Genomic DNA, 15,381 nt, shown 5'->3' with positions numbered 1-15,381 from the left:
CGACAGACCTCTGTAGGAGACTTAGTTCTCATCCGCGAGGAAAAGGCGCCGCGACACATGTGGAAGACGGGGAGGATCGTCGAATTGATCCACGGAAGTCGGCGACGACCTGCTCGGCATTCGCCCCAAGTGCCGTGCGCGACAGCTGTGTGGCCACATATGTGCCCGCACAGATGACTCGAGCAGTGTGTTCGTGAGGGCTTTTAATAGAGGACAGGTTTCCATCAATCAAGTATTTCTCAAAGAACATCCGCCTTTCCACTGCGCAGAAAGCAATGAAGACCAGGCTCTCGTATCGCGCTCATTCACTCCTCGCCAAGCACGTTCAACACATGCATGTATGCGCGCGTCTGAGCGCGTACGCGACGCTGGAATCTGCGGCCGCTCTCGTGAAAGGCCTCGAACGCCACCGCAATATCAGCTGGGCGCACGAAATTAATGAATCAGATATGAAGGGAGCATATGTGCTTGCCAGGTGGCGAGAAGATCGAACTGCGGACACTCACGTACACAAAACTTACAAATAAACAACGACAACTATCGGAAAATGCGTCATTGTAGGCAGCTCCTCCAAGAACTTCGCAATCAATACTTCACCGCATACCCTCCTGTAACACACCCCGACTATACAGGCTTCCCTAACGACCACCTTGACCAACCCATCACAGAAGCAGAGGTTTAGGTTGAACTCCAGAGACTTAACACGTCCTCAGCCCCGGGCCCAGACGGGATACATCACAAGGTACTCAGGAATCTCGACGCACAATCCATTCCCGCACTTACCCAATACTTTAATGAGTGCTGGAAAATGGGTACCCTCCCTCCGCAATGGAAAGAGGCCAAAGTCGTCTTCATACCCAAACCTGGCAAACCTTTGCTCACCTCTAACCTCGGACCCATCTCCCTCACATCTGTTGGCAAACTCATGGAGCATGTACTCCAAACAAGGCTTTGCCAATATCTAGAAGGCAACAATCTCATGCCCACTAGCATGTTTGGATTTCGTCCTGGGCTTTCCACACAGGACGTTTTCCTACAGCTAAAACATCACATTCTCGACTCGCATACCTCCGACACCAAAGCTATTCTAGGGGTGGATCTCACTAAGGCCTTTGATAACGTTGCACACTCAGCTATCCTCCAAAACCTTACGACCCTAGGAGTCGGCACGAGGATGTACAATTACACCCGAGACTTCCTCAGCCACCGCACATCCATGCTTACTTTTGGCGACCACCGCCTCACAGATGTCACGCTGGGAGCACGAGGTACGCCCCAGGGAGCCGCCCTGTCCCCGATTCTCTTCAACATGACACTCCTTCACCTACCTCGACAGCTAGCTCAAATCCCTAACATTCATTTTAGCCTCTACGCCAGCGACATCACGGTCTGGGCAAACTGCGGCAGCGATGCCGGAATAGAACACCTACAATTGGCCCTAACCACCATCGACACTTAAGTACGGGAGCGTTTCTTGACCTGCTCCCCTTCAAAATCCGAGCTCTTTCTCTACCGGCCCAAACACCACGATTCAGTCAATCCACCCATCTCCCTCACCTTAGGTACCCACCCCATCCCCGTAGTAGACAAAATCCGCGTGCTTGGGCTGGCTATTTACTCCTATGGCGCGCACGGAGAAGTCATAGAGACACTCCAAACACACGGTCAACAGACCGCCCCACTGATTCGCCTCATAGCGAACCGCCGGGCTGGCCTCCGCGAGCGACACACGATTCGCCTCAGCCAGGCTTATGTCGTAAGCCGCACCACATATGCCCTTCCATACCCACCCCTCACACAGAAGGAGAGACACCGGGTAAATGCGCCCCTGCGAAGTTGCACGAAAACAGCTCTACGTCTTGCCCCCAGCACATCAAACGACCGACTCTTCAAACTCGGTGTCCACACCACCTTTGAGGAACTCACAGAAGCTACTTTCACGGCACAAATATCTCGCCTATCCAATTCAGAGGCTGGTCGCACTATATTATCCCAATTAAACTTCAGCCCAACTACACAGCCTACCGGGGGGTCCCCCTTTCTCCTATCCTCCGCTCTAACCTCAACGTACCCCCCATACCCAAGAACATGCACCCTGAGCGTGACAGTGACTGCAGGGTAGCAAAGGCCCGGGCCCTCCGCAAACAGTATGGCGATGACCATGAGGTGGTCTACGTGGACGGTGCGGAGTACACGTCAGGCTCCCTTATGGCCCTGGCGGTAGCCGACAATCAAGCAAAACTTCTGACTTCCAGCTCAGTCATCACCAATTCTACAACAAAGGCAGAAGAAGCAGCCATCGCGCTTGCTCTCATTTCTACACCTGCTACAAAAATTATCTCCGATTCTAAATCTGCCATTCTCAACTATGCCAATGGCTACATATCCGGCGCTGCTGCTCGTTTACTACGCTTCTGGCAGCCCTCGCTTCCTATAACCCTCATCTGGATGCCAGCACATGCCGGCCTTCCTTAAAACGATGAGGCTCATTCCTTAGCCCGAGGTCTCACTTTCCGGGCGGGAGTGGAACCCCTTGTACGGGCCAAGGAGCGCCTGCTTTTCTTCCGTGATATTCTCTCGTACTACCGGGAACAACGAAGGGAGTACGCACCCCCAGCCCCATCCCTCGCCATAGTGCAGGCCGCACACTAGAGACGACTACGAACTCGGACTGCTCCATACCCCATACTACTACATGCCCGATACTCAGAGCAATTGCCCTCGTCATGCAAACTTTTCGGAAAACCAGGAGACCTGCTGCACACCCTGCTCACATGCCCCACCTTCCCAGACGCCCATCACCGACCGTGGCGGAGTCTGACTGGGAGACTATTATGACCACAAATTGTCCTCAAGGCCAGCGCTGGCTCATCTCCAGCGCTCTGAGAAGGATTGCTTTCCAAGGGCTATCCTTCGCTTAGTAGGGGTGCCTCCTCAGAGTGAGGGAGCATCCAAGTGCCATGTAGGGGGCTTAGCCCCCACCATTTACATCATCGTTGGCAATAAAACTTTCCACCACCACCAACACAAGAGACAGAGCAAGAAAGAGAAAGCGAGAAAGCAAGACAGAGAAAGAGAGCAAGAGAAAGTGAAAGAGGGACAGCAAGAGAGGGTAAGAGAGAGAGAGAGCAAGACAGAGAAAGAGAGAGAGAGAGAGAGCAAGAGAGAGAGAGTAAGAGAGAGCACGAGAGAGAAAGAGAGATAAAGAGAGAGGGTAAGAGAGAAAGTGAGAGCAAGAGATAGAGAAAGAGAAACAGAATAGAGAGAGGGAAACAGAGAGAGCAAGAGATAGAAAAAGAGGGAACAAGAGAGACGGAAAAAGAGAGAGCAAGAGAGAGAGAGAGCAAGAGAGTGACAGAGAGAGCAAGACAGAGAGAGAGCAAGAGAGTGACAGTGAGATAGAGCAAGAGACAGAGAAAGAGAGCAAGAGAGAGAGAAAGAGTGAGAGGAGGAGAGAAAGGAAGAGTCCTCGATAATATCTTCATCCTCAAAATGACGTTCATTCCGAACTTGACCGCGGCGGCTGCCTTATTGTGGAGGGAAAACGCTAAGGTGCTCGTGTGCTGTGCGATGTCAGTGCACGTTAAAGATCCGCGGGTGGTGAAATTATTCCGGAGACCCCCACTACGGCATTTCTTCTTTCACTCCCTCCTTTATCCCTTCCCTTACGGCGCGGTTCAGGTGTCCAACGATATATGAGACAGATACTGCGCCATTTCCTTTCCCCAAAAACCAATTATTATTATTATTATTATTATTACATACCTTAGAAGTGTGATACAGCTGTTATTGTGACGCAATATCAGCTCCAACCTTTTAAACTGGTTGTCATCGTGAGGCGGTTGGTGTTACCACTTCCGCACCAGGCGCAAAGCAAGATGGCATGTGTAACACTCGCTTGAATTAATAAGTGCACAGATTTCCCCGCAGCAAAGTTTTCACTAACACTACGGGCACCATCCACGTGAAAAACACCTTGGAAATCCGACTAGCCTGGCGTTAATGCAGCGAACAAAAGTCGCGCAACAGCAGACGATGTATTAAAGCTCGACTACAGCGCCGCAAGTTCCCGCGACCGCCACTTTAGCCTCCTGCCAAGCGGAGCTACGAAACTGAAACTGTGTCAGAGTGTTGGGTCAAGATTCATGAATGGATGCCGTGACTCGTAAAATTTCACTCTTGTCTTCATTTTAGCCATGTGCCAAATTACCTTAAGTTGGTTATTTCTACCCGTTTAAAGTCTATTTTTCCTCCTTAAACACCAATGTTTTGAATAAAATCCGCCCCTTTGCTTTCAACACTAGGGCTAAGCTCTTTACAGTAAAGTATGAAGTTTCCAGCAGTTTCCTCTTCCTCCTCTCCACGAGCACCGCGTAACGTTTCTATCACGTGGTACTTGGTATGTCTTACTCTCGTCCTGGTCTCGAACAACAAATAGCTTCGACTATAATTATCATAGATATTTTGTTTCTTTTTGTAATTTTCGGCTTAAACGTTGTGTATGTTCCCACTGCCGATTTCGTCTGCATCCCTGTTGTCCACAGACCCCTCTCCATTTGTTTACCGTTTTCTTAAGCGATATTTCCCGGTTTGGCGCCCTTCTGCTTGCGTGTACAGCGCCCTTACGCGGAGGCTGCGAGCGGCGTGGAAGCGGGCGCCCGACGGCCTGGAAAGAGCGTTCTCCAAGGCACACAGAGGAGACGCTGCACGTGCGGTGTGGGAACTCGTCCGCTATTTTGCAAGGAGTGCCCTGCAAAATAGAGGACGAAGGAGTTATGCGCATGCGTAGGACGCTGCTGGAAAAAATCTTGTTCGCTTTGGAATGTAATGCAAGTGTGTTCGATGACTGTTCTTTGGACATCCGCGCGTGGTACGGTCGTGGGGGTCATTTTCCCTTGTGTGCCATGTATGCTGTGCCTGTTGAACATAGCAAGTTTTCATACTAAATGAAGGCACAGCGCACGAAAGGCGGGACTGAGAAAGAGACAAACACAGCGCTGCTCACACCGAGCACAAAAAGGGCTTCTATCTTACTCATCCTCTCATTAAAAAATAGTAAAACGAGGCGTCGCGACAGCCGCCCTCAAAAATTCCATTTCCAGGTCATGTTCCCATCAAATGCAATCTAGCTTCAGAAGCCAGATCATGAGGCTGAAAAAGGCCGGCTTTCCAGACCACAAAATTCGTGCCGAATTCAGAACAAAAACAACGATTTCGCTTGCAGCAGAAAACCGAAACTATGCGATGATACCTTATGTGCACAAGGTATCACATAACCTGAAAAGAATTGCAGGAAAAGCCGGTGTCAGAGTGATCTTTTCTGCCCCGAACAAACTGCAGCGCTTGTGTAAAACCGTAAACCGTGAAGGACCTCCCCCTGCCGAATGCGGAAAAAATCACAAATCACCCTATGTGCAGTGCCGTAAAAATGATGTCTATAAGATAAGAGCTATCCTGTGGGCGATTTTATTTTAGCCAAACAGGGCGCTGCCTTAATGATCGCCTTAGTGAGCATAAACGCTCCCTAAAACCACCCCCCAAAAGCAATTTGGTTATACATTGGCTATCCTGTAAATGTACTCCTTTTTTCGGCCGTACAAAAATACTGTATAAACATAAGGACCAACGTACGCGGGAAATCGTGGAAGCTCTTTTAATTCACCGGGGACTTGACAACTGCGTCAGCAAACCTTCCGTCGCGCTAACACAAAAAGAAATTGACTATCTTAACAGTTAAGTTCGCTTGTGTAGGTTGTGATTGTGTGCTTTTTTGTTGTGTGCTTTTTTTTGTAGTGTTCTTTGACAATCATCACTGATTCGGTTCTTCTGTTGATTGTGCTCCTTTTCGCCTATTTATTGCGTGCGAGCAAAAAAAAAAACAGCGCTGTGTTTGTCTCTTTCTCAGTCCCGCCTTTCGTGCGCTGTGCCTTCATTTAGTACCATGTACCGACTAGCCCAGACAAACACCTTATTGCAGTTTTCATACATTTCCCAACTGATGTCAGTTCTAGTGCATTCTAACACGGCTCACAGAGGACAAGTACAATAACACACAGTGACTAAAACAGACATCACTTACGAAGACAGACCGTTACGATAACCCACAAAAGCGACCAGTCACGTCGGAGTCAGAGAAATGGCTACTGTTTGGGTTGTTGGTATTCGCCTGAAAACTATTTAAAGACGAAGTGAAGGTGATGGCTGTACGCTGTATGTGGGGTTTAACGTCCCGAAGCCACATATGGGCTATGTGAACGCTGTAGTTGAGAGCTCCGGACTATTTTAGTCCACCAAGGGCTAATGTGCCGACATGCACTGAAATGGCACAGCACGCTGACGTTTTTGAATTTCGCCTTTGCTTAAATGCCCCGTCACTCCCATGACTGCACCCGCGACCTTGAGATCAGTAGCCCAACAACAAAACCACTGAGCAATCGCGGCAGGTACTAAATGAAGGGACAAGGTCGGAAAAGAGAAAAGTGAAAACACACATACACTACCTTGACATCAAACTGAACGTTTTTTTCGAAATAGCACACATAGAAATACTACACGTAGTACGTATTGCGAATACTATACATACCAGGATTCCTGGAAGACCCGTTAGGCATACATGCAGTGCATAGTACTTCGTAATGGGTGAGGGTAAGCCATAGTCAACGACATCCCCAAGACGACCGCAGACAGCATCACGGCGTAGTGAATGAAGCAGCTGAAACAGCTGCTTGGCCAGAACTGCCGTGACCTCCAGGATGTAGCAGCTGCGGAAGCGCAGTGCCTGGTGGTGCTCCGCTGCTGTGCGCCGTCGCAGAAAACGAATGCATTCTTCAGGATGGAGTCGTGGGCACACTTGCTAGCGCACTGGGCTGTCTGGATGAGAAGCTTGCGCAACGGCTGTGAGATCGCCGCTACTAGCCTCTGCTCCCGCTGGCACGATAGATCTGCCGAAGAACTGTCGCTCAGCGGCGTGAATGCAGCGTTCGTGACGGACCCAGTCGGGGCACGAGCGAAGAAGTCCCCGCAGACCATGGCAGCGTCGACAACGTAAGCCTGGACGGGAATGGGTTTGGCGTACCGAAGACTTCGCAGAGGATGAAAGCGCAGGCACATGTCCTAAAAGCTCACGAACTGTCCGCGAAACCGTGCACCAAACCAGCGTCGTGTTTTGCGAAGTTGATGCTCGTGGAACGAAGCAACGGCCGTGTGCGAGATGAATGTCCACGTCACCGTGGCCCACTTCAACTGACAGCAGTGGCAGCGCTGCTGCGCAATTTTTGGGGATGCGTCAAAACTTCCAGTGCCCAAAATGCACTAAATGCAATGAAGTGCTAGCACGATCGCTAGAAGCATTATTTTATTGTGCATGCGTTTTATTTGAAATTACATTTTACTGATTGGGGGGGGGGGATTTTCCTCTCCGTCGTTTTGAAGACACGCAAAACGAGCCGCAGGTTAGAAACTCCAGTTAGTTTCAATTTCAACTACCCGCCGCGGTGGCTCAGTGGTTAGGGCGCCCGGCTACCGATCCGGAGTTCACGGGTTCGAACCCGACCGCGGCGGCTGCGTTTTTGTGGAGGCAAAACGCTAAACGCTAAGGCGCCCATGTGCTGTGCGATGTCAGTGCACATTAAAGATCCCCAGGTGGCCGAAATTATTACGGAGCCCTCCACTACGGCACCTCTTCCTTTCTTCTGTCAGTCCCTCCTTTATCCCTTCCCTTACGGCGCGGTTCAGGTGTCCAACGATATATGAGACAGACACTGCGCCATTTCCTTTCCGCCAAAAACCAATTATTATTATTAGATTTAGAATAGGGACAGCAAACTTGGGGGCCCCCTATTCGTGGTGGGTGCGGTGGCCTTGTGTAGCATACTCGCGAGAGATTTAGAACATCAGACCGGCAGGCTCTGAATGTAGTTAGCTGCTCCCAGCATCATTTCGGTTGAAAAGTGAAACGCAAAATAGTAAATCTCGCAAATCTAAGTTTAATTTGTAAGCATTGTATAATAACAATAATAATAACAACAACAACAACAACAACAATAATAATAATAATAATAATAATAATAATAATAATAATAATAATAATAATAATAATAATAATAATGCTGTGTTTGCGGTTTCGTGTTACCACGATAAGGTTCGAACGAATTGAGTTATAAGAAAAAGTATGGTTGTATTAGACAGAGCATGAAAAAATATCGCAGGGGAAATCATGAGGTGCATGTGGGATAATGAGTTAATTAGAGCCAGAAACGTCCAAAACGTGGGCGGGGTCGGAGCAAAATTGTTGCCAAATTTGAAAAATGGGAAATGTGGGCGGAGCGCAGCATGAGTAAAGGGGGAAGGGAGGCAAAGAGAGGCTAGGAGGCGTCAATGCTTACGCATTCCTCCAATGCGAGTGCCTCAGTGATCTCACAATTTTTTTTATTTGTGCTTTTATTTACGCCATCATAAACAAAAACAGTAACCGAATAAGAAACATATTATGTTCAACGATGTAATTCAGTAGTTTCTAGCTAAATTTTTAAAGGGATTATTACCAACCTGTCTGAACATCCCGCACTTTCTGACACTGTTTTTCCATGCGTGGCAACTAAACAACGCGCAATCGCCAAGCCTAGCAGCTGTCCAAATCCAGACGCCATCTTAAAGTCTGCTGCGTTTTAGCGCTTAAATTTTGTGGAGTGTGCATTTTGAGGCAAGTAAAATGCTTCGTTCGTCATTTATTTGCCCGGTAGGCGAGACACCGTGAAGCGGCAATGCCGAATTGGTGATGAGGCGACGGCCCATCTTCGACGGAGCCCGCCATGTCGGCCGACCCTATCTGTTGAAATAGGGGACCACGCTATTTCGCCTGTTGTCGGTAAGCGCCATGCCTTCCGAAGAACGTGCCTGCAGCGTCAGGGGCAGACGACACACACTGTTTTTGTGACTGCTCATATAACGAAAAGTAGCCATCCCTGATCGCTCTTTATGAATTTGTTTCCGTGGTTTGTTTGGCAAGTGCCTGCCATCAGTGACGCATCGAGGATCGCAGTTGTAACAATTAGCGAGCGAAAGTGCGCTGCTGGAGCGTTACCATTCTTCACTTTAAGTTAGCGTAACAAGAAGCCGCGGTCGCACTATTGCACGAAATCCCTGCCGGCTGCAGCTCCAAGAAAAGCGGTTCACTGTTTTGCCCAACATCAGAGCATTGAAGAGTTCGTGGCATCATCCTGCAAGACTGAAAGCATCTTCAGAAGCCTCTGCAGACATGTTTAGTGCTGCACGTGAAATAATAATAATAATTTGTTTTTGTGGAAAGGAAATGGCGCAGTATATGTCTTGTATATCGGCGGACACCTGAACCGCGCCGTAAGGGTAGGGATAAAGGAGGAGTGAAAGAAGAAAGGAAGAAAGAGGTGCCGTTGTGGAGGGCTCGGGAATAATTTCGACCACCTGGGGATCTTTAACGTGCACTGACATCCCACAGCACGCGCGCGCCTTAGCGTTTTTCTTCCATAAAAACGCAGGCGCCGCGGTCGGGTTCGAACCCGGGTACTCCTGATCAGTAGTCGAGCGCCCTAACCACTGAGCCACCGAGGCGGGGTAAATGTCTCCCAGCCATATTGAAACCGAAAATTGGATGGATGGAATGGAATGGATGGATGGATGGATGGATGGATTAGAGGCTGCCAGGCAGCCCTTGGCTTGTTGCGGCCTCTTCCACCAGATGGATGGTGCGTCGCTGGATGGTATAGGGTCTGCGCTTCGCAGCAGGGTCTCACAGACTTCTCTACTCACTATATACCCCCCCCCCCCCCCCCCCGGGATTGTGGGCACACTCAAATTACATGGTCAAGGGTCCCTCTCGCCTCACAGTGTTTGCACTGGTCGTTCTCTCTAAGCTCTGGTAGCCCGTGAAACGCCCAGACCTGATTCACGAAGGATTAGTTTGGAGCCGCCTCCATGCAACAGCTTCTCCATTATTTAGGCCAAAATCTGGCGGCGGTACCAGTCTACGTCCCAATTTATAATGGTCGATGATCTGAGCTACTGGAAGTGGTAAGGGAATAGATCTGCTTAGGGCAGGTAGTGACAGCTATACTCCGCTTCGAACACCATGTGCAACGCTGTCAGAGCTAGCGTTCTTGTTTACGCTGCCTACATCCGCGACCAAAAAGTAGTCGTTATCTGTGGTGAGCTAAACATAGTAAATACTTTGCCTGCAGGCTTACCACATGACACATTTATTATGATCTTGATTAAATGCACTGTTATTGCTGATAACACGCTGTCGCTTTCTCGTGCCATAGACAACTCGGGCACAGAACAAGCACGGATTAACACGCCTTTTGAAGCGAAAAGCTTCACTACGCTAGACAACACCGCGCTTCGCGCGAGCCGGCGTATGTCTGAGCACGAGTGACGTCACGCACGGCGCAGGTGGCCGCCGCCGACTCCGACGACTTTTCTCTCTCTCGCTCCCTAGTCACACCAAGCCGCAGGCGTTCCGCCACTGCGCAGCGCCGCGCCTTTCCTCAAAATGCAACTTTCAGTTTTCTCTTCTTTCCGTCCCTCCTTTATCCCTTCCTTTACGGCACGGTTCGGGTGTCCACCGAGATATGTGAGACGGTTACTGTGCCATTTCCTTTCCTCAAAAACCAAACAAAACAAGTGAGCCGATGGCGTTCATAGAATTCATTTGCATTGACAACTTTGCAAAGGCTGTTCATTTTCACGAAAGGAAAGGCGCACAACCGGCTCCATGGGTCAGTGGAGACCTCAATCTCCATGGCGTTGGTGTCAAATGCCTGCTTTGATTGCTTTCCGCACACTGGATAGGCAGCGCGCCCTCCCTGCCACCCTGGGAGGTCGCATGCAGTTAATGGTCGATCGCGAGAGATTAATCACCAAATGAACGCTGCGGCCTAGGTATTGCTGCAGTGCCGCATGTCAACCACAACGTTGTCAGCGCTAATTCATTAATTCCACATCTCTCTCTCACCACGCATCAAAGCACGAATTAGGCGTCCACATATCCAGGGAGCCAGTTATGCACCCTTATTTTGCTCAAAGCCATCGCCGTCTAGAACATTGTCAACGCCAACGGCAATGAACACAGTGAACACCAATATCTTTCGCTTTGTATATCCTGGATTAGCTCAGCTAATCTAGATTAACTTTTATTTTCCCGTCCGGACTACCTGCGCACCTTTCACAGCATTGCACCTGATGTATGAAACGGAGTATAATCCGGATCATACTCGAAGGATAAGAATAGGGTGGAGCGTATATGCAGGTTCTCTCAAATCACGAATGGCAGTTTACCAATATTCCTCAAGAGGAAAGTGTGAAAATTGGTTTTGGGGAAAGGAAATGGCGCAGTATCTGTCTCACATCGGCGGACACCTGAACCGCGCCGTAAGGGAAGGGATAAAGCGGTAACCACATGGCAGCGTTTTTTCGGCGCCGCGTCAGCGCCTCGTCTACCGGCGTGCCCGGAGGCGAAATTCTGGCGCTCGGAACGAGGCGACGCAGGCGGGCGCAGATATCTGGCGAGGCCAGACCGAGTGTTCGGCTTTGATGAAACTTCTGAATGACTATTTCAGAGAATTTAATGCAAAAGCGGTGCAAATCTTTGAGAGACAAGTTTCGCCGGATTCTCGTTGCGAACAAGGAGTGTCAGAAAAGTGGTGCGGGAGCCGAAGATGCCGAGGAATCGGTCAACGGCGATGTGTCATTTGGCCCCGCCGCGGTGGCTCAGTGGTTAGGGCGCTCGACTACTGATCCGGAGTTCCCGGGTTCGAACCCAACCGCGGCGGCTGCGTTTTTATGGAGGAAAAACGCTAAGGCGCCCGTGTGCTGTGCGATGTCAGTGCACGTTAAAGATCCCCAGGTGGTCGAAATTATTCCGGAGCCCTCCACTACGGCACCTATTCTTCCTTGCTTCTTTCACTCCCTCCTTTATCCCTTCCCTTACGGCGCGGTTCAGGTGTCCAAAGATATGAGACAGATACTGCGCCATTTCCTTCCCCCCCCCCCCCAAAAAAAAAATTATGTGTCATGGGAATAATATGACCAAATAATGTTTTTGCGAGACAGCGTGTAAGGAAGCCCGTAAGTCTGATGCATGTTCTAATCAGTGCACACAAATAAAACCTCATCGGTTTGATGCCTTCCTGTTGTTGGGCCTGATACTGCTTAGTGTTGAGAGTTGTTGCCTGAAATACAATGGCACATACCCACGGTGGGAGATTGGCCAGGGTTTGGTGCAGATTCAAACAGGGAAAGTGTTGAGAGATCTCCGCGACAGCGAGCGACTTCGAATAATGTTGTAAGTAATATGCTGGAAGCAATGTTTGTCTTCATGTAATGAAATAGGGTGTCTGTCAAGCCTTCGCTACACAAGGTTAATTCCTGTCACTGGCGGGGCCTGGTTGACAGAAGTGTAGACATTAGCAGAGGCCCAAGCGGGAGCACACATGCACTTGCAGCGCTTTGTTCCATGCCTCGTTGCAAATGCGGCGCCTATCACTCGCTGAAAATTTTTTTTCCCCTCTACACTTGGTCTGCTTTTTTCTTTGTGCCACTGTCACTGCCTAACTTACAAAGAGCCCAGTCCAGCCTCCATACGATAGTGGACCATGACTAACAGTTGCTTTTAGATGTACACAGTAGCACTGTAAAATTTCGGCATGGAAATAAATGAAAATTTCAACCTGTTTGCTGCATGCTGCAAGTGCATGCCCAAATTCTTTTTGGAAAATTTCGTAAGCCAGTGTGGAGATTGGCTCTGTAGCTTATTTACATTTCTTTCACATTACACTTACCATGGCACGGGGAATGCCTCAGTGTGAATGCCTGGGGTATTCTTGCCAACAATAGTTCTTCCTTGCTTATAGAAAGCTGGTTAAGTAGTTGGGCTTCTTTTACTTTTCTGAACAACACAAATGTAGCACATCTCATCAGAATTCTGAATGCACATGTCTTGCACTGTTTTATTTTACTATGCATAATTACAGAACATCTGGCAACATGACAGCACAGGTTCTGCTTCAGAACATTGTCACAGGCTACTGCGACATGGAGCCTGTGTCGATTCCACCAAGTGAGAACAGCCAGGGCCAGGCAGGAGGAGCCTTTACCGCTGAACAGCGGATAGCCACGGATATGGCTGTCGCGCCAGATAACCTGAGCTTGCTGGATGAGCCGCCGTCGCTAACACCACCACCTCCTCCACCAGAAGCCAGGCCACTACAGAAGAAAAGAAAACATGAGTCTTTGAAGAGCTGGAACAGGTTTCAGAACAAATTAGAAATAATACACCACAGGATGTAGATGAACATTTCGCTATGTCATTGGTGCACCACATGAGGAGAGTTAAACCAGAAAGGAGGATTGAGATGCAGTTGAGAGTTCTGCAGGTAATGCAAGAATTTTCCGAATAAACCCAAGCTTGTCTCATACATGAAATCATCTCCATAATTTCATGTTCCATAATTTTCATATTACAGAGTATGCATATCTTTTGTGCTGATAGGTGACATGAGGATGACATTAGGTTAAATGAAAACTACAAAATCATTCTCTAAGCTGGGTGAAAAAACAAAACAAAAACCCACCCTCTGGACAACTTCCTTTGCCATCAGTAAATAAAAAACTGTCACAGTGATGCAAACAGTGCATCTTGGAGCATTTATGATAATTTTTTTCAGGTCTGCATGCATGGAGGGTACTTAATTTAAATTTAACTTGTATGCAGGGCGCAAAAGAAAATTACGGCCAAGCCAGTTGCACTGCATAGTCATCCTTTCTACTTATCTAAACCAGTTGATGTAATGTGTCAAAAGTTGGGAATATAAACAAAGAAACACTGAGGACAGGTCCGTTAAGTTTGCATTTTTGTGCCAATTTGTGGTAATGTTCATGTTTTTTTTGGAAAACAAAATATTTAAAAGGGAACCTTGTTTTCTAAAAACTTAATTCAAAGATGTGATGTTAGGATTGAAAGAAATTAATGATCACCTAACCTTGGCCTTGCCATCTAAGGTTGCTAGCAAAATGGCTTATATTCGTGACGCATGCATACTATCAATGTGAAGTGAAGTGCGAACAAGTGTAATCCAAACACAGCAACTAAACAATATTAGCTGGTGCAGAAGAAACAGGTAGGCTCCATAAACATTTCCAGGTTGTGATTGTTACACCACACATGTAAAAATCGAGTGGTTTAGTGCTCAAGCTTCTTCACCTGAAATCTCGTTTTGCTGTCTTTAGTTCGACTGCCTTGTTTGTGTTTCATTTGGTTCTGACATAACAGTCGCCCCTCGTTTATGCGGACACCTTGGTTTCCGCCAAAACTGCCCATAATGCGAATCGTCTGTAATAACTAACCTGGAAGAAAAAGTATTCATAGTTTGACTTAGGTCTGGTTCTGTACATATTTGTGGGTACTGAAGATGAAGTTGAACAACATATCAGGAGCTAGAAGTGCATTATCCTGGTTGCCATCATATTCTTTTTTTTTATTCGATACTGTAAGTCCCATCAGGGACTGTAACAGGAAGGGCTCTGAATGATACAATTGTAGTGCACATGTTGGTAAGTAAACAATTTGAACAATAACATATGGCAAAAATAGTTACAAAATCAGTTAGAGAATTCAAGTTGAGGTACAAATAATAGGCAGCAAACATGATGACAAGCATACCAAGAAAGGAAATCGGCTGCAGTTAGTGTTCTATTTTCAATCTAGGCACAAACAAAACGGTAAAAATAAACAGGGCAGAAAAGTGTGGAAAATGAGAATAATTACTGGGAAACAAACAGGTGATCTAAAACCAGGGCACTGAACGCATCTAATGATGAGCTGTTAGTAATATCTATGTTTAGATTGTTCCATTCTCATGTAGCTCAAGGAAAAAATAAATATTTGAATATGTCAGTACGGAATGGAAACTCATTTAATTTGTGTGTGAGGTTGTGGCGGGTCAATCTAGTTTTTGTGGTCATTATGTATTTTGTACCGTGCACTTTTAGTTGGTTGTGTATTAGCTGATACATAATTTTGTCTTGCGAATTTTGCTCTGTTCTCCAGGGTTAGGAGTTGTGCACGTTTTAGTAATTGTGTTGGTGAGTCTGTAAGGGAGTGTTTGTTATATACACATCTTAGTGCCTTTCTCTACACCCCTTCAAGTTTTTTAATAAGCTTGTTAGTAAAGAGAAACCAAACGGTGTTGCCGTATTCTAGAATTGGTCTGACAATAGTTTTATATGCTAGTAATTTTGTTTCAGAGGGTGGTAGTTTAAGGCGTCTGTTAATGAAGAAGACTTGTTTTAGTGCATTAGATGTGATGATATTAACGTGCGAATCCCATCTGGAATCAGAGGTTAGTG

General features: G+C 47.7%; 1 protein-coding gene across 2 annotated transcripts in view; it reads left to right on the top strand.

Moving 5' to 3' along the window:
- Positions 1 to 13,135, top strand: part of LOC144115085 (uncharacterized) — a 120,184-nt gene extending 107,049 nt beyond the window's left edge. For both annotated transcript variants that reach the window (XM_077649238.1, XM_077649237.1), the window contains exons 3-4: positions 8,742 to 8,866; positions 13,008 to 13,135. In XM_077649238.1, coding sequence (XP_077505364.1) covers positions 8,742 to 8,866; positions 13,008 to 13,024 — 142 coding nt within the window. In that variant the 3' untranslated portion in view covers positions 13,025 to 13,135. The remainder of the gene's footprint in view (positions 1 to 8,741; positions 8,867 to 13,007) is intronic.
- The last annotated feature ends 2,246 nt before the right edge of the window (positions 13,136 to 15,381 follow it).

This window comes from Amblyomma americanum, chromosome 1 (assembly GCF_052857255.1).
Source record: "Amblyomma americanum isolate KBUSLIRL-KWMA chromosome 1, ASM5285725v1, whole genome shotgun sequence".
In the NCBI taxonomy this organism is placed as follows: domain Eukaryota; kingdom Metazoa; phylum Arthropoda; class Arachnida; order Ixodida; family Ixodidae; genus Amblyomma; species Amblyomma americanum.
This window is presented reverse-complemented; position numbering and strand designations above follow the sequence as displayed.